This window comes from Tenebrio molitor, chromosome 6 (genome assembly GCF_963966145.1).
Source record: "Tenebrio molitor chromosome 6, icTenMoli1.1, whole genome shotgun sequence".
NCBI classification, from domain to species: Eukaryota; Metazoa; Arthropoda; class Insecta; order Coleoptera; family Tenebrionidae; genus Tenebrio; species Tenebrio molitor.
In genome coordinates, this window is record NC_091051.1 from 18,776,990 (window position 1) to 18,802,794 (window position 25,805).

Sequence of the window (25,805 nt, forward strand, 5' to 3'; positions counted from 1 at the left end):
ACAAGTATACCAGAAAGTCATAAGACAATCTATGTGTAATGTACGGCAGTGAATCCTGGACTCTAACCAAGAATAATAAAAGTAAAATCGTAACTACAGAAATGAGATTTCTAAGAAGAATAAAAGAGATCACAAGAAGAGACAGGGTAACAGTAGTATCAGAGCTAAATATAAAACGATAGAATTAGTCATCGGCGAAACTGCGAAAGGCAACTGAGTTGGTTAGGTCACATACGTGGGATGAAGGAAGGAAGACTTACAAGAGGAACTTACGAAACCAGAACGCAGGGAAAGAATAAAACAGGACGCCCACAACTGAGATGAGAGGACAAAGTGCGGCAAGAAGCCGAAAAACGAAGAATCCTGTGGAACGAGACAAGACGTCTGCCATAGATGGAAATTCGTGGAAAAGGGAAATGATATAGGGCAATTATTATCGGAAATATCCCACCTCCACCCGGCGGCACGGCAATTTTGCCGGAGTACATACACTATTACGGATATTACTATCAAGTAATAGTGCAGTGCTTATCAACATAATTACCGGCGTCTTGCCTCCGCATTTTGACTTTGTTGTGTATTATGTTCTGTGTCAATGTTAAGGAACTTCCTCACGATGTGACATGAGTATAATAATATACCTTTTTGAATTTCAACTACCAATGTGTTATCTAAATCCAGAATTTTTAAATTTTTAAAAAGAGATTGCGGTACTATTCCCGTTGCTGAAATTACAAGTGGTAAAATCGAAATTTTTTCTAAACACCAAAGATTTCTCATAGCAACGGACAGCTCTAAATATTTATTAATTTTTGTGTTATATGTCTGTGTTATATTATGTGAATTTGGAACAGCTATATCTAAAAGATATGCTTGCTTTTGTTGTTTATTTAAAATTATAATGTCTGGTCTGTTATGCTTAATATGAATGTCAGTTAAAATTGTTCTATCAAAATATAACTTGTAACTGTCATTTTCCAAACAACTTTCTGGTGTATAACTATAATGTGGTTGTGTATTCTTTAATAAATTGAATTTAACAGCTAAATTCATGTGTATAATTTTAGCGAATATATCGTGTCGTTTTTTATATTCGCTTTGAGCCAAAACGGTGCAAGAAGAAATAATGTGTTCAATTGTTTCCCCTTCAGTTCCGCAAATCCTACATTTATCAATTATCGATTGTAAACCGCATATGTGTTTTTTATAATTTCTTGTATTTATAACACGATCTTGTATTGCAAATATAAAACCCTCCGTCTCAGGGTGAATATTTGATTTCTTAAGCCATGCATGAGATGCCTGAATATTAACTTCTGGTTGTTCCAGTTCTTTAAAGCATCTCCCATGTAAAGACTTCTGTTTTATATTTGCTATTGTGTCAGGTATATTTGGCTTAACAATGTCTGAAATTATATTATCACTTAAATTTAAAGGTGTGTAGCCTTTATCGGCTGAAACCAAAGCATTGAAAAAGGTGTTATCACGAGCTCTATTGAGGAAATAATTTTTTAGTGAAGCAATTTGATTTTTTAGCAGTATTTCTAGATTTGAAAAACCCCTACCACCGTTTTCGCGTGGTAAATTAAATCTTTCAATAGCAGATTTAGGATGGTGTTTACTAAATTTGGTAAAAAGAACTCTAGTTTTAATGTTTATGTTCTGTAAATTAGTTTTGGACCATTTTATAACACCGAAAGAATAGGTCAGTAATGGAACAGCATATGTATTAACTGCTATTATTATTATTATTATTATTATTATTATTATTCTTTATTAGCCCAACAGTTGTACAAAACAACCCTTTATAGGACACAAATACAAAGAGGAAAAAAAAAGGCTTAATACATATAACAAAAGAACATGAAACTAACCAAATAATTGATAATTAATAACATTTGAAAGAAAATAAACGAAACTATAGTCTACTAACAAGGTCAATCTATAATCTAAAAATACTACCTACAGAATCAGTCTTTATAATTCAGAATACCAATAACACTATCTCTAAACAACATCGGATTTTTACGGAAAATATCTACCCCATCACATATGCTATTGTATAAACTACACATTAGAATAATTGGACTTCTGGCTAACGCATTTGTTCTAGGAGTGGTGTACGCAAACGTGAGAGGAAATCTCGTTTCAATACGAGGAACCAAGAAATCGATTTTATTATACTGGGTATTGTATTACATTTCAGTCCTCACCTAACGGTAAATGGACTTACCGATTAAAAAATTGTTTTCACTACTAGTCTTAGAAGGCGTCATTATTTACTCCTGAATCGAACCCAGAAGTACAATTTCTCTCCTACTGGTTAATTATTTTTTATTATTAACTAGTGGTTAATAATGGACCGTTTAGAAATGACAACTTGGATCGTCGCATCCGACAATTAGTAGATTATACATCGAGGGAGAGAAATGCATGATTTTTCCTGAGGTGTAGGAATATACAATTTTTTTCACAGCCCAAGTAAGATTAAAAGAAAAACATCCTTTGTTTTCTTTACATTTTAATTTTAGGATTTCAAATTTTAGTAAGTACATAGTTTCTGAATTTCAATGCCTTAACAACTATTGATAAGTGAAAATTAATGTAAACAAAATTTTGTTTTTTGTCTGACTGTGCTTTTGTATTTGTGCTACTGACAATTGCAAGATTCTGGGTGAGATGGAGGTAGTAGAATCAGAAAAAATTATTGAAGGAGCTGCTGCTGTAGTTGGTAATTTGTTGCCATCAAAATCGGAAACGTTATATGACATGACGTAAAAAAATTTCAAAAAGTGGTGCATGGAGAAGAATGTAGAAGCCATCACAGAGAACGTTTTACTAATATTCTTTGGTGAAAAGGCCAAAACGTTTAAATCTTCGACTTTATGGGTGCAGTATTCAATGATCAAGGCTTTTATGAGTATCTACGACAATGTTGACATTAGCAAATTTTCAAACTTAGTCGCTTTCTTAAAAAGAAATTCAGAAGGTTATTTGCCAAAAAAATCAAAAGTTTTAACAACAGAAAATGTGGAAACTTTTTTAACTGAAGCTAATAATAATGAACATCTCATGACAAAGGTAAAAATGTGTATAGGTAATTAGTAAAATTATTAACTTTTTTATTTTAGGTGGCACTAATTTTCTGAATTTCTGGAGCATACCGCACAGGAGAGTTGACCAATTTATCCGTTGACAACATTCAAGATGTAGGTTCTTCTTTATTAATCAGTATTCCTGATACAAAGAATAAGCTACCTAGGAAGTTTGTAGTTACAGAAGAACTGAGGAATATAAATTGTCTTGATTTATATCGTAAATATGTTAAACTACGGCATTCTAACATTAATCATCGTCGATTTTTTCTATATTATAAATCTGGGAAATGTACAAGTCAGGTAGTTGGAAAAAATATGCTTTCAAAGGTGCCAAGAAAGGTTGCTACCTTTCTAAATTTACCAGATGGACAGTTGTATACTGGCCACTGTCTGCGAAGATCTTCAGCTACTTTGCTAGCCGACGCAGGAGCAGATATAAGTCCATTAAGCCTCACGGGGGATGACGTTCGACAGCCGTCGCAGAAAGTTATCTTGAAGAGTCGATTGAGAACAAGACAACCAATGTTAACAAAGCACTGTGAATAATGTTGTGAAAGACGTTGTATTAGTCTAAATTTTTGTGAAAATGTAACATTTAATTTTGATGTTAATAAATTAATTATTTAAAAAATTGAGTCATAATAAAATCTCCCTAGGGCAAATTTTGAATATTATGTATCTGCGGGTATAATTATTCATTTCTGTCACAATTTCGATGTCATAGAAATCAACAAATTTTCCCGGCTGTGAAAAATAGTATATTATACACCAAGGTAGAGAATTATAGCCAGAGCGGCAAGATTAGAACCCAAGGCTCGCCGAGGGATGTAAGGCCCGAAAGCTATAAGGGACTTCTCTACCGTGGTTTATATACTATTTTTTTCACTACTAGATACGTTAAAACGTCGAATGCGACGGATCCGAGTTGTCATTTATAAACAGTTGCTATGAAAATCGTCTACGTTAACCAATGAAATGAACGATAATCTTTCGTTGCTAGGTGAAGGTTGTTCATTATTAACCCTGGGTTAATAATGAAAAATTATTAACCATGGGCAAGAAATTCTACTTCTGGGCTCGGTTCAGGAGTAAATAATGACGCCTTGTGAGACTAGTACTGAAAAAAAAAACAAAGTTGACACTTATTTGACATAACAATTAATGTTGAAAAAAATAAAAAATTAATCCGTTTTGTAGTGTTTTTTTAACCATTTTATTGCTTTATTTGCTTATTAAAATCGGACAATAAATAACGGAGTTACGGTTTCCGGCGTTTCTTAGGAAACAGCCTGTATGCACATTGATGTGGAGATAGAAGCGTGATAATTATTATGGACATTTTTTTAAATTTGTTAACTTTGCTTTTTTATGTAGAAGTACAAGTAAAAGAGTGGGTAATGTTACGTTATATTTTTCTATCCGGCCCTATGGCCGAATAAAATAACGATTTCGGTGTTAGCGTCGTGACCAGGAGTTTGACCGAAGACGGTGCCGCTGGAACGCAAACAGAAGGAGAGGGTGAATGATACTAATCTTACCCCAGACCTCGCTATAATGAATTCAAAATATGATAAGGTTTACAAAATTAAAAATTATTAACATCAAAAAAAAAATCTGACTACAAAAATTGAAGCTACAAACACAATAGAAAATATTAAATAATTATAATGGTAAAGTTTTCAAACAAAAGTAATCCTATCTTGAACAAACAATAAGAAAAAAAAATGTCGAAAGATGGTATAAGAACTTGGTTGATCGGTCTTATCGCGGGCCGAGACCTCGCCGAGATAAGACCGTAAAAAAAAATGGTTGGTTCGCTATTGGTGGATGCTGTCCCTCTGGAGGCGGCGAGGACGGCAGGACGGGGTTGCTCTCGAGTACGTCCTTTCGACTGAGAAACCTCCCTCGTACGGGTCCTGCTCAGACGATGATGTAGGACTTGAACGGCCAGAGGACCACGTAGATAGTTAGTCGAGAGGGATCTGGCGACCTGGTGGAGATTCGTCGCAAAGGTGGAGCTGCCACCGATCGCTTATTGCCGACCTGTACGCGTACATGTGTGTTTTAATCTGAGGTACCGCTTGCACCCGAAAGGGGAGAAAATGTTAAACCAAATTTCTTACCAGGCCGAAAGGGGGGAGTGATTTTTATCCGCAGCGAGCGATTCGTCCCACAAAGGAACCTCCTGGCGGCGCGGTCTCTTAAATCCGTCTGTGACGAGCGGGGTGGTTCCTACTTGACTGTGACTGCTCTGGAAACGCCACCCCTATTTGGCCGCCTCGTTAAATCGCGCAAAAAATTTTTCCTTTTGAACGCGCGAGCGCTTTCCGCAAAGAGTTGTCGGGGGAAATGCTTGGGTTTGCGCGGACTATTCAATTTGGTGTGATCAGGAATTTTTTAAAACGTAACAGTAATTATAGACATATTTAAGTAATTTATATTATAATTGTTGGCATTTAGATTTAATATGCAGCTAAATTTCTTCAATTAAATTAGTTCAATTGTATCAATAAATGATGATTACACAATTAGCCTTCACCTGTTACATTACCTATAAAATATATATTTTATAGTTAGTATTTTCTATATAAATACATAATCCTCATCGATTTTAGCTTCTAAATTCTATTGTTATTTCCCGAACAACACAAGTGTCTTAAAATGCATAGTTATTTTCCAAACATTCGGCAAAAGCAAGGTAAATTTAAAAATTTTATATAGGTAGAAATGTTTAGTATTAAAAGTCGGCATACTAAATATGAAAAATTTGAAAAAAAATCATGTACTTAACAATTAACCTAAACTGCTCTATTCAGTCTAAATAATACTAGCGTTCTAAATTATTAATTTAAAAAGTATAACAAATTAAATGTTATACGGAACACAAATGGATCACTTGATGACAATTTTTCGTGTTAAATGTTATAGTTTAGCTTTAAATGGATAAATCTTATTCGCTTTACAAAAATTCGTTGAATCAATACATAAAAATAGAACAAATTATTTACAATCAAGTGTTTCAGTAAAAAAAAGTAATTATAGCAGTAAATAACAGTAATTGTTTATTTCTTGTCGTTTTTCAAGTCGTGCTGGTAATTAAAGATAAACTACGAGTATTTAATTTTAAATGAAAAAATTACCATTTCTTATACAAAAATTAATTATATGTACTTTTTAGATGATTGTCTGGGTTTTGTTTACACAATAACAGTGAATTTTTTTGAAAAATAAAGTTGTGAAAACGATAATAGTAATCACACTTATTTTTCAAATAATTGTATCTCTAATTAATACATTCTTCTTCATAAAATACTTCGATTTCAAATTCTTCAATTAGTTTATTTCGAATTATTCGGCATTTATGGGAGTAAGTATAAATTTTGTGTGGCTCGTTTTAATTTTTCCAGATAGGGTTGTTAAAAAATTTTGGTTTTCTAGTTTATAATTTTCAATGGAACCTTGTTATGGAAAGAATCTTCGTTGAAATCTTTATATAAAGAGTGCCAACCATTTATATGGTCAATAGACAGCACCACTAAAGAAACGGAAAAGAAAATAAAGAATGAATCTAAGATTGTAACAGTTGTTCATTTTCTTCTTTCTTTTATTTCATCAATTATTCTTCTACCTTCAGAAAACGAAAAAGATTATCATTTTACCATTTACCTTTTTCGACAATATTTCAAAAACTACACCTCTGTTTTAGAAATATTTTTTTTCGAAACTTTTCCGGTAGTATGTTATACATTTGTATACCTATCACACGTAACACTATATGCTATTTCTCACACAAAATTTCAAATGTATATGCTCCTGGACTGTATCAACTATTTGACCGCGGAGTACGAAGACGAAGACGACGTCAGTTTGTTGAAATCGGACGAGTACCAGAAAGTCATTAAAGAACGACTGCGCTTCTTTGTTATTCGACACATCGAACTGAAAAGGTGAGTAAAAATAGTATATTGAAGAACGAGTTTTATAAGGGTTGATTTGGCGCACGAGTCCCAGGTGTAGAAAACGACCCGTAGGGGACGAGTGCGCCAATGCCCTTATAAAACGAGTTTTTATGTTATTTTTTAGAATTTGCACCCTTGTTTTAATTTTTAAATAAAAAATAGTTATTTTTATATTAAGTGCGCGAAGAGAGTGTTTTTTGTGCATGAAAAGGTCTTTTACGCCGAGACGAAGGTCGAGGCAGTATAAGCCTTTGAATGCACAAAAACATCTTCGCGCACGAAATATAAACAATATTTTTTCTATAATTGATTCAAAAAATTGAAATTAAAAATTCAAATTTTTGAAGGAACTCTGAAGTTTCAATGCAGTGACCACGTTGCTAGGTAACTAATAAAAAACAGTGCGTGAAATGAAAAACAGAAATAGTCGTATGCGTGAAATTGCATTTCACACACTATTTTGTATGGTTTCTATGGTTTCGATCTTACTAACAATGCAAAAAAAAATACACGTCAGAAAATGACCCACTTCAGGCACAGATAACTATGCGTGAATTTCAATTTTTTGAATCAATTATAGAAAAAATAAATTTTCAAATTCTAGGGAATTTTGTATTAATTGGTAATTCAAGGCAACGGATGCAACTACATCTGCAACAGATATTAAAAAGTAGAGTTTGAACATTAATATTGGAAATTTTTTGGTCTAAATAATATGAAATATTGATAAAAATTTCCTTAGGGCCGGTTTCACCAACGTGAGTTAAATTTAATTAAGATTAAAATATACGAAAACATTGTTATAACAATAGGTAACTTAAGTAACAAAGCATTTTAACCTACAGTTAACTTTAACTGGCGTTGGTGAAATCGGCCCTTAGAGATCTATTAAACCACGAGTGCTTTAATAGATAGCCATAAACGACTCCAAATTGAATACAATAATAGACCTATTAGAGACGCAAATTCTAAAAAAAATTATTATATAGGATGTCCCAAAATTGAGGTACTAACTACTTACTACCTTATTGAGGATGATTAAATGTACAGGAAAAAAAAATTTTTTCTGACAATAAAATCAATTATTGTTATTAACAGTAATACAATGTAAATAAAGATATACTCAAACATCATTACCTTGCACTGTTTTCGATTTCCAAAACTTCTAAATGCTCTATTATGCAGGATTAGATATTGGTAGGGCCCGGATTTTAGGCAATTAAAAAGTCGGAAATAGGTGCCTAAAATAGTCCCTTAAACTACTGCAAATAGTCCCTTAAAAACTGAAAATAAGCCATACTAGGTCCTTAAAGTTGTGGTTAATTAAATTAAAAAATGTGTTTTTAAAGTTTTAAGTAGGTACACACAACAAGATATTTACTAATTATTTTTTATTAATTAATATACAATACTACAAGTTTGTTAGTTATTTACATTGTTACGTATTTACATTGCATACAAGATATTGCTCTAAATTTTCTACTTTAAAACATTGTCGGTTATCCACCAAAATGGACTTATATTTTGAAAAACTTCTTTCTACCTCGCAAGAGGTAATGGGCGCAAATTTGTAATAAATTTCTTCCATTTTGGTGTCATGTTCCGGCACATCTTCACCTCTAAAAATTCTTGCCAATTCTAGAAGAAATTTGTATCCAGGATTTTTTTCAGTAACATCTTCAAGTTTTTTTAATGCTACTGCTGCTACAGGGCCTGGAGATTTTTTTAGGGAGGTAAATACGTTTTCAACAATTTTGATTGAATCGGTTAAAGGTAACCCATTTTTTTCCAATTGAGTAATACTTTCGCAGATTATTTTAAAATTACTGCGAACATAAATTAATTGGATTTTTATTCCGGGTTTCTTCATTATAGACTGTACTTTTTGAATAGCAACAGCAGAACTTCCATCAAAGGACATGACAACCTGTGAGTAGTTAAAAACAGTTTAACAATCAATTAATTTGCTTATCTTTTATATACTTACTTCTTTAATGGAATCAAAGTGTTCGCTGTAAAACATAGCAGCCTGAAGCCATGTTCCCCATCGTGTTAAAATTGGCTGTGGAGGCAGTGGCATTTCTTTTAGTTTTTCTTTGTACATTTCAACTCTCAAAGGTGCCTTAACGAAAATTTTTTTCACGTTCGAAATTAAATTATCCACATCTTCATATTGATAGCGAATTTTTTCAGCCACTAGATTTAAAGCATGAGCTAAGCATGTGACATGCACAATTTTTGGATAAAACACCTTAAGGTGTCTACCAGATTTTATCATATATGGTGCTCCATCCGTTACAAACAAAAGAAACTTTTCAGCAACAACTCTGGTACTCCACAAGATTTCTACGCATAGAAATTTTAAATCAAAATAAATTTAAAAAAGTGAAAAACCCTTACCTAAAGATTGATTTACGAATCTAGCTATTGTCTCATGATTTGTTCTTTCTAATTGTTTAGACGCCAAAAGATAAGATTTTCCAGGTTCATCTTCTGAAAGTTTCCCAACCAGACAATTCGCCACATATCGCCCAAGTGCATCTGTTGTTTCGTCAACTGAAACCCATATGTTAAAAGGATCCAGCTCATTCCGAATGCGGTCAATAGTCTAAAAGTGAAAATAATTTTAAATTAAATATTAAAAGATAGTATGTTCATACATCTTTGTAGCATTTTGGTAAATAATTTTTCCGTAAAGTAGACTCATCCGGAATTTTTCTACCACAATATTTTGTCAGAAAATTCTGAAACGCAGGATTTTGTAGTTTGTGCCATGGTATATTGGCAGCTAAAAAGACGTTACAAAGTTCCATATTGAATGTACTATTTGCCGATTCCTCCAAGTTCTGTGTCAGCAACGTTTGCCGAAGCGGTGTCATAATGTTCTCTTTATGGATGGCCGTTTGCTCATGCTGTTGCAAGTGACATTTTTTTTCGCATATAAACTACAAAAAATAAAATTTTCAAATAAGTAAAAAATATAAAATGACATATTTTTAATTATGCTTAACTTACCAGTTTACCACAAGCTTTACAAAACATTTCTCGGGTTGATTTTATTTCATATAAATCTTTCTTGCTTGTCCACTGTAATATTTTTTCGCGTAAACTAATTTTTTGTTTCGGCATTATGTTCACTTTAAACAGGTTCACAAGAAACACGACCACTGCACGGAGATAAAGTAAACGAGAAATGACAAATTTGTAATGCTTATATTTACGTCTCCCACCAAATTTCAGAGGAGATGGTTAATTTTATATTTCTTAAATTTTTAGAAAATGACACCCTTAAGGTTTCTCTTATTGTTTCACTTCGGGATTTTAATTTTCGTTTTTATGGCAAGGACCATTTTATAAACGTTAAAGCTTCTAACAATACCTAAGTATCAGAAAACATTAGACCGCGTATACCTGCACCCCTTCGAACAGAGGCAAACAGATAAACTCTGTAATTTATGCCAGTCCAGTCTAATGGTTTGTGGTACTTAGGTATTGTCGGAGTATTTACCGCTGACATCATGGTCCCAACCGTAAAAGCGAAAAAGTAATTCCTGTATTGTACTGCACTTTGTACATTTCAGTAATTACATCTCCTTAAATTTTAAAATCATAAAGCATTGTAAATTTTATTGAGGTACCACTTTTACATTTTCAATACCGTAAACTTCCCAGAATTCGAAAATTGGGAAAAAACCGCAAAAATGAAATTGATTTTTGGTCATTTTAGACATGTTCAGGCAGTTAAAAGGTAAAATAGGTATTTAAAGGGCATTTTAGGCCGAATAGGCAGAATCAAATATGGCTCTAATTACTCTAATTAAGCCAGAAATCATTTATAGACAAGTTTCATACATGTGCCTTAAAAAATAAAAATAGTCCATTTTGCCTAAAATCCGGGCCCTAGATATTGGTAGTGAGTGATCTTGTAGTTTGTGATAATATGTACGATTAGAGGTAGCTGTCATGACAATTTAATACAAATATTTCGAAATAATTGACCTGTTAAGTGCCACTTTTAAAGACCGCCAAATCAGGAAATAACTCCAATAGAATTTTTTTTAACATTTTTCTGACGTTTACGATAATCTCTTCTACACCGTAGTGCACCGTTAGTACGCCATTTTTGGGACAGCCTGTATGTACCTATAGTTTAAGTAATTACCTCTTTGCCCTAGGTTAGCACAGTTGGCCTCTGACTTGGCAGCACAGTGTATACCTCTACTTTCCATCGGAGGAGTTTTAATGTGTCTTAGTGCTATGAGTTTCGTCTATCTTGTAAGATATTTTTTAGATCACACCTTATCACTCTTATCTATTTTATATTCATTTCCAAAGCGTACCTATCAGAAAAACACTATTTGTTTTGTTCATACACACCTCTTAATTTTTCAGTTTGACTTCGCGTCTTTCTAAGTGTAGTAATGTAAATTTTATTATACAAACACTATATGCTATAAACAGTACCGTCGCTGCGCTCCTCGTGCTCTAAAAAAAAAGTTCAAAACATAATGCTAGGAAGGGTTGGTGACACTGGTAACTAGACAAACAATTCAAGGTTTCAATTTAAAGTATCAAATAATCACGTAGCCTCTACTCACTATCAGTTACTGCCAACATTAAAAATTTAAGTAAATGTTCCTGAAACCGGTAGTTTGAGTGTTAAAGGTGCAAAATAGAAGAAATTACAATTAACTTTAGTGTTGGAATTCTTGTTCTTCATATTTTTTTAATACCAAATTTGAGCATCTTTTATGATAAGTAGAATAATAAATTAATTTTGTAAAAAATTACTCAAATTTTTACAGGGAGACTTTTTTGGTTATTATTGCTACTTTCAAAATTTCATGTGGTACCTCTGTTCTGTATCAACTGCAATAATATTTATAAAAGGAGGACAGAACTTTGAGGATGTGGTGAGTGTCGAGTTGCTAGGGCTAATCTGTGTTTCTACACTTTGTTCATCTTAGACATCAACACTATTTCCTGCCATTTATGAGACCCGATGGACTACTTTCAATAAGAATAACAGGAAAACAATGTTATTAATTTTAATGAACTGTCAAGAACCATTGAAATTACAGTTTACAAACACGGTATCTTGCAACTATGAATTGGGAGTACAAGTATGTGTTGTAGCCGCTTGTATCAATGAAGTGTGAATTATGTAATTTTCTTTAGGGTGTTAAAATCTTATATTCCTTTGGTGCGACAATGACTAGATTGAGTGAATATACGAGTAGCTCGAATAAGTGACTTTCTAAAAGTTATGCAAAACTTTTAAGCATCAGATTAAATCGCTTTGCATTTCTTACACTCTTTTCGTTGCCAAATTTGGTACATTATTTTCTAAAAATGTGATCCAGCAAATGTTTATTTACACCACTTAGTAGCACACTACTGTAAGATTCAGATTAATCTATTTTAAGTACCGTAAAAGATGTTGTAATTGCTAGTGCTCACATAATGTTCACTTTTAAGTAAATTTAAAATAAATGTTATCTAACAGCAATATCATGTTTTTTAATACTAATGTAAGTTTATGCGATTTAATAGTTATTTACATAATTAGTGGGATAAAAGCAATATTACAGGATTCGAGTGTGAAGATTGCAGATGACGAGGGCGTTAGCCCGAGTCCATCTGTAATCACACTAGTTTCCTGTAATATGCTTTAGCCCACGTGTTATGTACAAAATTTTATCTAAGACCGCCCCAAATTAAAAAAATAAATCTTATCTATTGATTTTCGCCAGTGAAATAAATGAGTTTCATTACCGCATTCAGTGGGATAAGAATTTACTTTTCCCACTAAGTGAGGTAATGAAACTCATTTATCCCACTGAGTGCGGTAATGAAACTCATTACCTCACTGAGTGAGGTAATGAAAATGCGTGAGGTAATGAGGTTCTTATCCCACTCAAAATTAGTGGGATAAGTATCATTTATCCCACGGGATTAGATAAATTAAATTATTGTAATTAAAATAAAATGTATAAAATTTAAGGGTAAACTCTTCGATAGAGTATCTTTTCTTAACATGTAGAAGGTTAAGTCATCATTATTTTCGTTGAAGTAAAAGCAAAAGGCATAGTTAACTAAAATAATTTTGTTTGTGCCTCCCTTACTCTTACTTACCTTGATCATCACTTTTCCCAATCCTGAAAACGCGTGGGTATCGTAGCAATTGCTTTAATTTTAGGAATAAATAGCAATGACTAGAGGCAAGATCTGACAAAGAGGAATTTTTCCAATATTTTGCAAGAAACATTAAAGATGATAACCGTGGAAATGTAGTAGTCAAATTAATTCAAATCGTTAGCTGTATGGAATGGCATAGGGTCTGAATTTTTTTGCTTTTCTTGATAATGTTGCCTAGGTTGTCTGGATTCTGCTTAATAATGGCTAAAATTGTTTACAATCAGAAGGCAGATATTTAATGGATTTCTGAAATAAAACTAAAACAAAACCCATGTGATTTATCAACAGTTGCAGCTTTTACAACTGTTTAAATAAAATAAATAAGGAAAATACTAAATGCATCTATGTACTCGTATTTAATACGCGTTTCGAAGGGATCTGGGAAAATATATATTTTCAAATAATTTTTATTTTTCCTCCCCTTACCGTTTCCACCTAATGACGGAAACGGCTTTTTTGCATATTTTGATAGATCCTTAAATTTTAATTTATGAACTGATGGTTACTGAGATATCGATTTTTAAAAGTGTAACAAGATGGCGGTGAAGTTTTATTTTAGGTACATGGTTTGATAACGAAACTATTACTAATTGATTTCGTAACAGTGATCTAAAGTAATTTCGACACAGATCATTAAACCGAAAACGTAACTTCTTGTAGAATAACGTAATTTTCTTTTAAAATGTGATTAGGTACATACTATCAATATTTTAAACAAAAAAAAATTTAGAATGCTAAGTTTCATCTAAAAATTCGATTTCACGCAAAATTGGCAAAAAAATTAGTTCCTGAAATAATTGCAAAATCACGTGTTCTGATGTTGAAAATATTTGTGCAGAAAAAAAGTTTGCTTGTTTCTCGTGTTAACTGAATATAACAGCCCCTTTCTCCTATTTAATCGGGGGTTTATGCTGCCCTTCTTTAGGTGTCAATCAAAAGAAGCTATAGGCATTTTCTCTTTAAATTATTTTTGAAAAACAACCATAGTATCAAAATGTTTACTTTTTCGTCTTGTTTCAAGGAAGATAACATATTTGGGTTGGTAGGGACTGTGGTGGGATTAGATCTGCTTACAATTTACCGCAATCCGCCTCAATTCTGGGGCCGTGCAATGCATTTCGTTTTCATTGGTATCGGACATACTTCAGATATTCGCTAAATATAACAAAAATTATTAACACGTGAATACCTAAACAAAATAAATTAAATGTTAATTTGAACACACAGTTAGCAAACAACATTTTTTATTGAGGAGCAAAAACTGCATTACCTTGTGTTATCCATGTGTTATCATTTAAAAGTGCGTCAAAAAGTTTATTCTTTATTTGAAGCTCACATCCGTCAAGACGATTCTTCAAAAATAATTTAAAGAAGTTTTCTTTTTTTGAAACTCACTATGGATTCAAGAACTGCCTAATGTCAATCGATTCTTTCTTGACAGAAGATAGAGACAATAAGGTACAAATACTGGTAGAACTAGATTCCTGGTTTGGCAGCGATAGCGAGCAGACGTGTAAAAAGTTCAGCGATATCAAACGTAAACAACGCCGAGTGAGTGAGAGGTGATAAGCAGAAGGCAGCGGGCAAGAAAGAGAGGGCATGCCGAAATCGCTGAAAACAAGGGTAGGATGTCGAAAGAAGGCCTAAACCCATTCAGAAAAAGTACCAGAACCGAAAGATCCCCAAGTAGAAGCGAAGAAGAAAATCTAACCAAGAAAATAGAGAAGGAAATGATAAACCATCCTCAGAGAGATGAGAGAGGCAGTGAGAGAGAAGAAGGGAGAGCAAAAAAGAGAGGGCATGGCGATATCGTCGGAAGTAACGAAAGAAAGCAGCAAGGGAGAAAGAGAAGAAGGTAGGACGTCGGAAGAAGGCAAGAACCCACTCGGAAAGAGTTCCAGAATGAGAAGATCCCCAAGTAGAAGCGAAGAAGAAAATTAAAGCAAGGAAATGGATAAAGAAATGAAAACTATGATTAGAGAGATAAGAGAGGAGATCAAAGTAATAAGAAAAGAATTAGTGGCAGTGAGAGAGGAGATGAGAGAAAGAGAAGAAAAAGGGCAGGTGGAGAAGGCAGATTGGATGAAAAGAATGAAAATTATATAGGAAACGATGGAACAAAGAGAAAAGAAAGACAGGAAAAATAATGTTACGATAACAGGAATACGGGAAATAAGTGGAAATATAGAGAGGGGGGTGGAAGCATGGTTGGAAAGGGAGTTAGGGGTGAAAGTGAATGTAAAGGAATCATTTCAAATAAATAACGATAAGATGATGCTTGCAAAAATAGAAAGCTGGGAGCAGAAGAAGAATATTATGCTAAATAAGAGTAAGTTGAAGGAAAACAAAGATGAGAGGATGTACATAGATGACAATTTGACAAAAGAAGAAAGAGAAACACAAAAGAAGTTAAGAGAGTTGGCTAGAGAAGAGAGAGATAGAGGAAAGAGGGTGAAAATAAGATACAGGAAGATACAGATAAACGGGGAATGGTTTAGATGGGATGAGAGAGAGGAGAAACTAAAGAAACATTTCTAGAAGAAGGAGAGAAGAAGAGAAAACGACCCGGCGAGAAAAGGTACAAGGAGAAAGGAGACAAGAAGAAGGTGAATAAAAAGGTAGAGGGACAAATACACGGATAAGTAAGAGAGAAGATAATCAGGGAATCGAAGCACAATAGGGAGAGGAGAGAGTGTGTGTGAACGAGAGAAAACGATGGCGAGATTAAGAAGTGGAAAGGAGGAGAGAGAGAACAGGAATGGGACGGAAAGAGAACAGAGAAGGTGTAGGAGGTGAGGCAAGGACAGTGAGACGATCGAACATATGTAGAGCGGATGCGGCGAAATGAGAGAGAGGGAGAGAAGGGAACGGGGGGAAATACGAAGCGAAGACGGAAGGGAGAAAGATGGATGAAAGAGATATGGAAGAGGAGGGAAAGAATAGAAAAAGAAAGGGGTGGGAGATGTTATTTTTTAGAACAGTTTTTTTAACGTTTAGACACAATTGTAATCAGGAATTCGAAAGCCCGAAATAAAGCATACATATTTACTACTGGTAAAACTAAAGCACAAAGACTCTTAATTTAGATTTTTTAATTAATCCAATTAACTGTATTTTGTATTATTTATAATTACTTAATTTCTATTTCTGTTTTCAATTTGATCTATAATTTTAAAAACTGCTTCATACGTTGTTTTTCGTCTGTGTTTGCTAAACATGAAATCTATGTGGTTGTGGTTTGGCAATGAAAATTTACCATAGACTTTTTCCTTTGGCAGCAGATGACTACATAAAATTTCCACGTCCTAAAATATAATTATTGAGCCAAATATTTTTGTATAAACGCCAGTCCTACCATAGGAGTAACCAACATATCTTTTTCTCCGTATATAATGTACAAAGAATTTCTGATATTTTTCAAAGGATACAAAGCGGGTGAATCAGAGTTGTATAGCAGATTGTTCGTCTCTTTTCCATAGTCATACATAGCAAAATGACCCTGATTGGAAAATATTTGACCATAATGATAAATCATTTTATTAGAAATTCCTCTACCATGATGAGCAAAAACGTAGGGATAAAGTACCTTAATTCAGGACAATATCAGTAACGAATTTACCTAAAATAAATTTCTTACAGGATCCATCTCAGTAGGAGTCCAACCCATTATTAGAGACGACATGACATTCACAATGTACGGTGCTATTGTCGTCGGCAGAGCCACCCACCTTACGATTTCCAGTGTCACAAATTCGCCCAATCGAAACATTTTCTAACAATAATTTTAAAGATAAAATCTAAACCAGAAATGTAATATTTGTTTACCTCGAATGGTTCCATCACGTACAGTAAATATTTAAAAAGGCTTGCAAAATGTTTCATTGCCGAAATAGGTGCCATCAAAATAAAACTGTCAACGTACTGCTCAGCTTTCTCAGGTTTTACTGAGGCATATATCAGTGCCTCAGTACCAGCCATGGAATATCCGATGAAGATAACTTTGGAATTGTTTGTTTCTTGTCTGATCACATCGAACTGGACGTCGAAATCATATAAAGCTATTTCATGAAAACTAGAATTATGACATCGTATGCTAAAGTATGGTAAATGAGTTTAGAGAAACCTGAAGTCCCAGAATTCCGGATCTGATTGTGTTAAATTAACGTGTTGGCGCGAATATGAAGCACCTCTGTGGTTGGTCAACCAGACATCGTAGCCTTTCCTCCATAGAGAAAACCCTAAAGTGGTGTTTTTACAATTCATTTATAAAGAAATAATTTTTATAACATTTACCCAAAGAATCGCCACCATCCGATAACCACGCTATGGATCCTGAAGATATGGGTGGCTGAAATAAAACAACACCTTTTGGATTTTGTCTCTCAATTCTGAACATTGAAAGAATGTAGCCATCTTCGGTGGTCACATTGTAAATTTTAACTTTTCCTGCGTACTTTTCAATGATTTCAGGCTGGAACGTAAAACAATGACAATGTATTTAGAAATTACAGTTTTCTTGATCTTACGACACTCAGATCTATGTCTGGATTGTAATAACAATTTCCACCAAAATTTACTAAAATGTAATCTAAATAACCAGTGCATGTATTTTTAGAATTTGTTTTGAACAATAATGGCACTAGCGCTAACAGGAAAAATCCAAAAACTTTTAATTTTCCTTTAAAAAACATTGTAGGTATAAGGCTAGTACTGTAATGCGCGGATATTTCAACTAAAGTACCTAACTTATTTAAGTACCTACCTAAAAAAGGTTATCAAAATGATACATAAATTACACATCTGAAAATAACATTTCTATATTACATTGTGAAGTTTCAACGTAAACAGTGCCATTATTAGAGAAAATTGTTAAGTATCTCCTTAAAAATTCAAATACTTCATTCACTCAGGAATTGTTTTCTTACTATTATCACATCTTGTTCTTATCTTCTGAATAAATCACACTGTATACCTATGTTTATTATTTAACAATTAGGTACTGTGGCGTCATACTACATATTTTGCACTTTGTACCCACTTGTTGACAAAACTTAATCATCTATGTACGCAGATGCATTGCAGATGCACATTATTTGAATAAATAAATATCTGCAACTTTTATCTTAATCTTTGCCCTATAGAAATTAACTTTCTTCAAATATTTGATATTCTAAGCGCGCTTTTATGTAGCTATCTGACTTCCTAACGATGGTTAGGGTTCTAAGCACAATTATAATAATGAAAAAAATTAAGTACCCTTACTTGTGTTTTACGAGCCTAACTATAAAAAGAATAAGTAGCAAAACAAAACGAGGTTTTGACACCGTGCGTTCAAAAAAAAAATATATGGTCAAGTGAGCTAGTGCTTCCGTTTCTTTCTGTTAACGTATGGTGTATCGTTATCAATTATCAAATATTTAGCGAAACAAGAAGTGGAGAACGAAAGAGTGAAGTCAAACAAAACACTGCTAAAATTTTTAAAATTTTTGATTCAAAGAGAAAGCTTTAAATTGTCAAGAAACAATTCCCAAAAAATATTCCATTTTTCACGTCAAAGCTTGTACACTTTTGAGACCATCGCAGAAAGCCATATTTGAAAATTATTTAGAAGAGAAACTAAAACTCTATAACGTAACTACATACGAGTATAATGTAATATTTTTGATTGTTTAATTAATTCCTAACTAATTCAACAAATTATATACAGTGGTGAACCATTTTTACATTTTCATGACTAGGTAACGAGTGTTCAAATGAATTTGTGGTCCAGCGGCAGACCTTCAAAACGAATGTCGTCTTTTTTGACACATAACCTCATTTTGTTCATACCTTTCGGTTTATTTTGTATTATTTCGCTAATTCTCTAAAGACACGCTCTGTTCTCTTTCGATCGCGGTACCAGGTCTTGGGTCGAAATTTTCCATTTCTCGAAGATGGTGTATGGCAGCACCTAATGTGCGGTGGTGCGCTATCTACGTCTAGGAAATGTCTCGTGATAAGTGATGTTGCGTTTCTTAATGCCCTTCCATAAAATAAGAGCATGAGTATTTGTGTAGGTTTCCAATTTCCATTTTCATTTGCAATATTAACCATCAAATGGTACCTAAACATCAATGGTATCAAGCGTAATATCTTCAAACCTTATAATCCTCATTTCCACTTGTTAAATTTAAATGTTTAACCAATCATGAATTAAAAGACTATTGAAAATCAGGTATCAACACATTGTCATATCGATAAATGCTCCTTTTCTGTGATAAATGCCCTCTTCCTGTTTTGTTACTTACCAGCTAGATGAAAACTAACTCCATTAATTAATTTAAAAAGTTGTCTTGTATCTTGTGTTCCTTTTTAAATTTGGTTCAGGAAATAATCTATTCAAATATCCCCCAATCTATTAATTTTCTAAAAATGTATGGATAAAATTATAAGGTTTTGGGATATTACGTTTGATAAATTTCTATTTTAGCTTTTCCCTAAAATCCTGAGAGCAAGAATAAACCGACCGTGTTTTAGTTTTATCGTTCTTATATAATTCTGTAAGTCAATTTTAAACGCAATAGCAAAAGTACCTCCTCCACCCAAATATTAATTATGTTCTTCAGGTTCTTGACTTAGGAGTGATTTTTAGCACAAGCAAGACTGGGAGGGTCGGCAGCTGGAACCGAATGGTGCAATTGAAAATGCACCTGACTGAGGGCCACGTGGTCTCGCGTGTGGTACAGTGAATTAGGCTTGTCATAGAGATACAATTACCGGGTAGGTATGTAGGTAACTGGGTGATGGCTAATTTGGGTAACCTGAGCTATGAGATAAGCGCCATCAATGTGTAAAATATCTGGCAGATACCACGATATGCACCTGTACTGGACTAGTTTCGAGTGGGACACCTTTGGTGCACGACAATCTGGGAATTGCCGTTGATCGAATGCGTCCTTTGGGATGGCCGGCAGCGGCAACCAAGTGCACAGACCATACGTTTGCGAGTCAGAAGATTATATGGTTCTCCCGGTTTCCAGGAGTTGAGGAAACAATTGCAACGTATGGACGTGGGGTGTCGCGCTCACGCACTGGCATTAGCGGTCTTCTTCTGCGGAGACTGCGGGCGGGCTATGCACCCTAAACTATGCACTGGGGCTGTTATAGGTGCTATCAGAACATGCAACACCGGAATGTAGCGCTCTGAAGACGACGCCCGTGGTTAGAGCCTCACGTTATGATCAGGTCAGGGGTGAAGAAACCATCTGGTGAGTAACTGTATTACACATGATTCGTGACAGAGATGTTATCATTTACATTTGTCCAATTGGGCAAACACTGATACCCGAGCCGGGATCTGTACTTTACCCTTTGACTGACTGAATGAGGTGGAGGTGAATCCGATTGTAAATTATTATCGTACGATTGTAACTGAGGTTGTCTAATTTGACCTATGCTGACAAAACCGATATATTAATTGTCAAATAGTGAGCGGATAAGGTCTTTTTTCAAAACGTACTGTCATAATTATGATTTTTTATAAACACCGAACTTGTCGCGCGGACTATTAAACGAAATTTTGACTTTTCATTATTACCGAAGCTGATAGACGTTATTAGCTTATCATGTTCTTTGTAGAAATATGTTGAACATTTCATTATTTACTTTCTGCTACTTCTTTGACTGTAACACGCAATTCATTCTGTTCACTATCGGGAAGAACGTATCTTGTTGTTTCGACTGAAATTAATAGTTATTTACCTACAAACCGAGTGCGGGAAGACATTTTTCGCACATGAGCGCATTATTTGAGGCACAAGCGACGAAGGAGCGAGTGCTTCATTTGGACGAATGTGCCGAATACGTCTTCGCGCATCAAGGTTTGTACAATATTTTTTGAAGCGAACATTAGCATTTTTTAAATTATTACCCAATAGTTTCCAATTTAGTGAATAGATGGCGCTTGCCCAAGTGTGGTGTCAATCAAGTTTGGTAGAACTGACTAACTTGTACATATAGTAGGTTGCCTCGTTGAAAATTGAGGGGAAAGGATGGTGGGAAGTAACGCGTGACGTAAATCAACCCAGAAATTTGGAGTGGGTTTTGTTTGGTTTTATTCTAGTGAGGGAGCACCTAATACGTAATCGACAGAGTCTGTCGTAAAAGTTTAGTGCATTATGACGTCACGAGTAACTTTTGCGGGGGAAAAAATTCGAACTATTGTTTTAAATGGCAACTAGGCAACCTACTATACAAATTAGTCAGTTCTACCAATCTTGATATCAATCGAATTAATAGCGATTTATTTTCATTCTTTGGAAATTTTCAATATCCAAATTGGAGAAATGACGTTTTGTAAACCAGATTTTATTACTATCAAGTCAAATTATTTTCAGAATGCTCAAAAAGGCCAATGCTTTGTGAATGATTTTGAAGCACTAGTGCGCGAAATCTACGTTCGCGGTTAACTGTTGCGTTTGCCAAAATAATGTCATTTTGAAGTTAGTTAGTTACGGTTAGTTCAAAAAATATTTTTGATTAATTTGATAAGATATGAATTTTGTTGAATTTGCTTTTTTATTTTTGATTCAAATAATAATCAATAACTTCTTGAATAACACTTTAATACATCATAATTAAAGTAAATGAAAACTTTTAACGTTTTGCAGTCCTTTATTTGTCTTTTTCTGATGACTGAGCAAGATAAACAGACGAAATTAAAAAAAATATATTGCAACTGCTCAGATATACTGAGAGCTGAGATAGATATAATTGACACTTACGTAATTTGTATTTTTACACTGATAGATATGTACTATTGGGAGCATGGAATTTCGGGCAGCAATTTAAATGTTATTTAAAAAACCCTATGTAGTCTAAGCTTTATTGTCATAAATGTCATAATTAATTTTGACTGGACTTCAAAATAAACTGTCACAAATATTATGCCCAATTATTTTACATTTTGGCTATTGATTTCCAAAATTTAATAAAACACTGTTCAGTTTTTGGAAAATCACATCTAAGCACCTGCAACTTTTCAGGATTGATGAATGCAATTTGTGAAAATGATATGTGACAATAGTGGATATTAAAATGAGGTTATTAATACGTCTAGCACCTAAAGCCTATTTCACATATTATATCAGTCTGCCCGAAATTCAGTGCTCGCAATTGTACTAATAATAACAAAATTATTTTCTTAATAGAGCTCGTGATAACACTTTTTTTAATGCTTTGGTTTCAGCGGATAAAGGCTACACACCTTTAAATTTAAGTGATAATATAATTTCAGATATTGTTGAGCCAAATATACCTGACACTATAGCAAATATAAAACAAAAGTCTTTACATGGGAGATATTTTAAAGAGCTAGAACAGCCAGAAATTAATATTCAAGCTTCTCATGCATGGCTTAAAAAATCAAATATTCATCCTGAGACTGAGGGTTTTATATTTGCAATACAAGATCGTGTTATAAATACAAGAAATTATAAAAAACACATATGCGGTTTACAATCGATCATTGATAAATGTAGGATTTGCGGAACTGAAGGGGAAACCATTGAACATATCATTTCTTCTTGCACCGTTTTGGCTCAAAGCGAATATAAAAAACGTCATGATATATTCGCAAAAATTATACACATGAATTTAGCAGTTAAATTCAATTTATTAAAGGATACACAACCACATTACATTTATAAACCAGAAAGTTGTTTAGAAAATGACAATTACAAATTATATTTTGATCGGACAGTTTTAACTGACATTCACATTCAGCATAACAGACCAGACATTATTATTTTAAATAAACAACAAAAGCAAGCATATCTTTTAGATATAGCTGTTCCAAATTCACACAATATAACACAGACATATAATACAAAAATTAATAAATATTTAGAACTCTCCGTTGCTATGAGAAATCTTTGGTGTTTAGAAAAAATTTCGATTTTACCATTTATAATTTCAGCAACAGGAATAGTACCCCAATCTCTTTTTAAAAATTTAAAAATTTTGGACTTAGAGAACACATTGGTGGTTGAAATTCAAAAAGGTATATTATTATACTCATGTCACATCGTGAGGAAATTCCTTAACATTGACACAGAACATAAAACACAAAAAAGTCAAAATGCGGAGGCGAGACGCCGGTAATTATGTTGATAAGCACTGCACTATTACTTGATAGTATTATCCGTAATAGTGTATGTACTCCGGCAAAATTGCCGTGCCGCCGGGTGGAGGTGGGTTAGAGAATATAAAATTGATTTAAATTTACTTTTTACAGAAAGTACGGACTCGTTATCCTATTAAATGGCAATGAAAATATTTAAAATGATAAGTAAAAAAATAAAGCGGTAACCAGTTGAATATTCAAATTATAATTAAGAAGTGTAACAGAAATAAGTGCATTAATTTTAACTGATAATAGAACTCATCAAAAGGAACAACTTTTCTCTCTGCCATTTTGGCGAAAAACGTTGCGTAATGGCTTAAAAAAGTAGGAAAGATTTTCCTAAAACCATTCATATCTCCAAAACTAAGCTACCTAAAAACGTGAAACAACCAGATTCTTCCGAAGTGGATTTTTTGCTATACGGGTAGATTTGTTTGAATTTCGATTTCGGCGTTAAAACACGATTTCTGGATGAAAATGGACGTTTTTTTCATATTAGTGCTGACCTCAATTAGCCATTGCAGTTTTTAGTGGCGTAGGGCTATTTTAGTGAAAAATCTCTCATTTTTTTTTTGGAATTAAACATCATTTTTCGGCAAAATGATAAATAGAAAAGTTGTTCCTTTTAACGAGTTCTACTACCAGTTAAAATTAATGCACCTATTTCTGTTACACCCTGTATGTACCTACAAATACACATTTAAATCTTACGAACTGGCATTAATTCAAAATTGTACTTTTTAACAGTACTTTTGCACTTAGATTCAATTTTTGCGAGGAAATCTTCTAGTTTATCTTTGTCCTCTAAATTTAAGTATTCCGTGGCTTCTTTGATTTCTTTGCAAAGCTCGTACAAGCTTTTATGAGATTCGGTAAGTCCTTTCTCTTCAAAATTGTACTTTGCTCGTTCGCAATAATCCAACACATATTCCTTCAAAGAAGCAAATTGGACAAAATATTCATCTTCTAACTTGTAAATTTCAGCCTCATGCAGCGCCTTAGTGACCTCTTTATCGCTTCTGTGACCTCTGGTATATGCAATGGTTAAGTTCTTTACATTATTACGATGTTTTTCTTTGGCTGTGACTTTCAAAATCCCATTTTCATCGATACTCATCGTGACTATTGCTTCACACTGTCCTGGAGGTGCTGGTGTTATGTCATCAATCACCACTTTAGCCAGATGATGATTCTTTTTACAATTCATTCGTTCACCTTCGTAGACATTGAAAGCCATACTCTTCTGCAGATTATCGACCGTTACTCTATTCAGCGTTCGGCTTACAGGAATTGTTGTATTCTTCTTTATGAAGAAGGTCATGAGATCGACAAAGTTGCTTATGCCCAACGACAACGGAGTAACGTCTTTGATTTGCATTATATCGATTTTTTGTTTGGGGTGGATGGAAAACATGGCTGCTTGGAGAGCTGCTCCTTCAGCTACGCACTCGTCGGGATTGACAAACTTATTCAAACTCTTCCCATCAAAATACGAGGAGATCATTTCTTGGATTTTCGGAACTCGGGTGGAACCACCTGATAGGATCACTTCTTGGATGTCTGCTTTGTCAATTTTGCAACTTTTCAAGCAATCGTCCATAATCGTGATGGTTCGTTTCAATAATGTATAACTCATTTCTTCGAACTGTTTTCTGGACAGATCAATCTCGACTGTAGGATGGTTTGGAACAAAACCATTGAGCACAATTGATGTATTTTCAGTCATCGACAGTATTTTTTTCGCTTCCTCACATTCGTTGCGAAGTCTTCGCATGTTTCTTCTCTCAGATTTAGGATTATAGTTGTAGTTTCTCTCCAAAAAGGCGCAAACGTAGTCTGCGATGAGATTGTCAAAATCGTGGCCTCCCAAATGTGTGTCCCCTGCTACTCCAATGATGTCGATATTACTGCCGTTTCTTTTGAGGATAGCTACATCAAAAGTGCCGCCTCCTAGATCATAAACTAAAGAAAGATGTTCCTCTTCGCAGTCGTTTTCCAAGTAATAACTCAACGCAGCAGCTGTAGGTTCATTGAGAAGTTTTAAGACAGTAAATCCAGCTTTATTGGCAGCCTTTAATGTAGCTTGTCTTTGACTAATATTAAAATAGGCCGGTACAGTGATTACTGCTTTATCAACAGGTTCTCTAACTTTTGACGTTGCATCTCTTTTCATTTTGCTAAGAATGGCAGCACATAGTTCTACTGGAGTTTTTTGAAGCTTGTTATGTCTTCTTTGAATCGTAACAATTGGTTTGTTGTAGCAATTTTCTACACCGAAGGAAAAATATTGTAAATTGTTTTGTACATAAGGATCATCAAATTTTCGACCAATAAGACGTTTAAGTTCTGAAACATTTGGAAAGGTGATAATTTTAATTTGTGTTAAAT

At 33.8% G+C, this 25,805-nt stretch overlaps 3 protein-coding genes and 1 long non-coding RNA gene across 8 annotated transcripts in view; 1 reads left to right on the top strand and 3 right to left on the bottom strand.

Annotated features, from left to right (window-relative positions):
* Window positions 1-4,130: 4,130 nt before the first annotated feature.
* On the bottom strand, window positions 4,131-12,138 carry LOC138133580 (uncharacterized). Its single transcript, XR_011160422.1, has 3 exons — window positions 11,220-12,138; window positions 5,222-7,037; window positions 4,131-5,141 (listed from the first exon to the last, which is right to left on the bottom strand). It is a non-coding gene; the product is annotated as an uncharacterized lncRNA (long non-coding RNA).
* Window positions 8,434-10,972, bottom strand: LOC138133579 (uncharacterized). Its single transcript, XM_069051519.1, has 4 exons — window positions 9,718-10,972; window positions 9,458-9,665; window positions 9,045-9,403; window positions 8,434-8,984 (listed from the first exon to the last, which is right to left on the bottom strand). The coding sequence occupies exons 1-4, from the start codon at window positions 9,934-9,936 to the stop codon at window positions 8,496-8,498; spliced, it is 1,275 nt and encodes a 424-aa protein (XP_068907620.1). The 5' UTR covers window positions 9,937-10,972; the 3' UTR covers window positions 8,434-8,495.
* A 4,148-nt stretch (window positions 12,139-16,286) lies between the features above and the next one.
* The window catches only part of LOC138134105 (heat shock 70 kDa protein cognate 4-like), a 39,971-nt gene continuing 30,452 nt past the window's right edge, over window positions 16,287-25,805 (bottom strand). For all 5 annotated transcript variants that reach the window (XM_069052180.1, XM_069052177.1, XM_069052179.1 and 2 more), the window contains 7 exons: window positions 18,181-25,763; window positions 17,549-17,726; window positions 17,379-17,493; window positions 17,081-17,327; window positions 16,893-17,027; window positions 16,611-16,841; window positions 16,287-16,560 (listed from right to left, as the gene is read on the bottom strand). In XM_069052180.1, coding sequence (XP_068908281.1) covers window positions 24,118-25,763 — 1,646 coding nt within the window. In that variant the 3' untranslated portion in view covers window positions 16,287-16,560; window positions 16,611-16,841; window positions 16,893-17,027; ... (2 more) ...; window positions 17,549-17,726; window positions 18,181-24,117. The remainder of the gene's footprint in view (window positions 16,561-16,610; window positions 16,842-16,892; window positions 17,028-17,080; window positions 17,328-17,378; window positions 17,494-17,548; window positions 17,727-18,180; window positions 25,764-25,805) is intronic.
* LOC138134108 (heat shock cognate 71 kDa protein-like) overlaps window positions 20,368-25,805 on the top strand; it is a 39,195-nt gene continuing 33,757 nt past the window's right edge. The window contains exon 1 of the mRNA XM_069052188.1: window positions 20,368-20,502. The gene's annotated coding sequence lies outside the window, so the exon portion shown is untranslated. The remainder of the gene's footprint in view (window positions 20,503-25,805) is intronic.

What these genes read in the sequence shown, in the direction of transcription:
- LOC138133579 (XM_069051519.1), bottom strand. Translation starts at nt 9,936, where the DNA reads ATGACACCGCTTCGGCAAACGTTGCTGACACAGAACTTGGAGGAATCG. An exon ending in TACCAAAATGCTACAAAGAT is followed by an intron (nt 9,666 to 9,717) that starts GTATGAACATAC and finishes TTTCACTTTTAG; the next exon opens with ACTATTGACCGCATTCGGAA. An exon ending in ATTCGTAAATCAATCTTTAG is followed by an intron (nt 9,404 to 9,457) that starts GTAAGGGTTTTT and finishes TTCTATGCGTAG; the next exon opens with AAATCTTGTGGAGTACCAGA.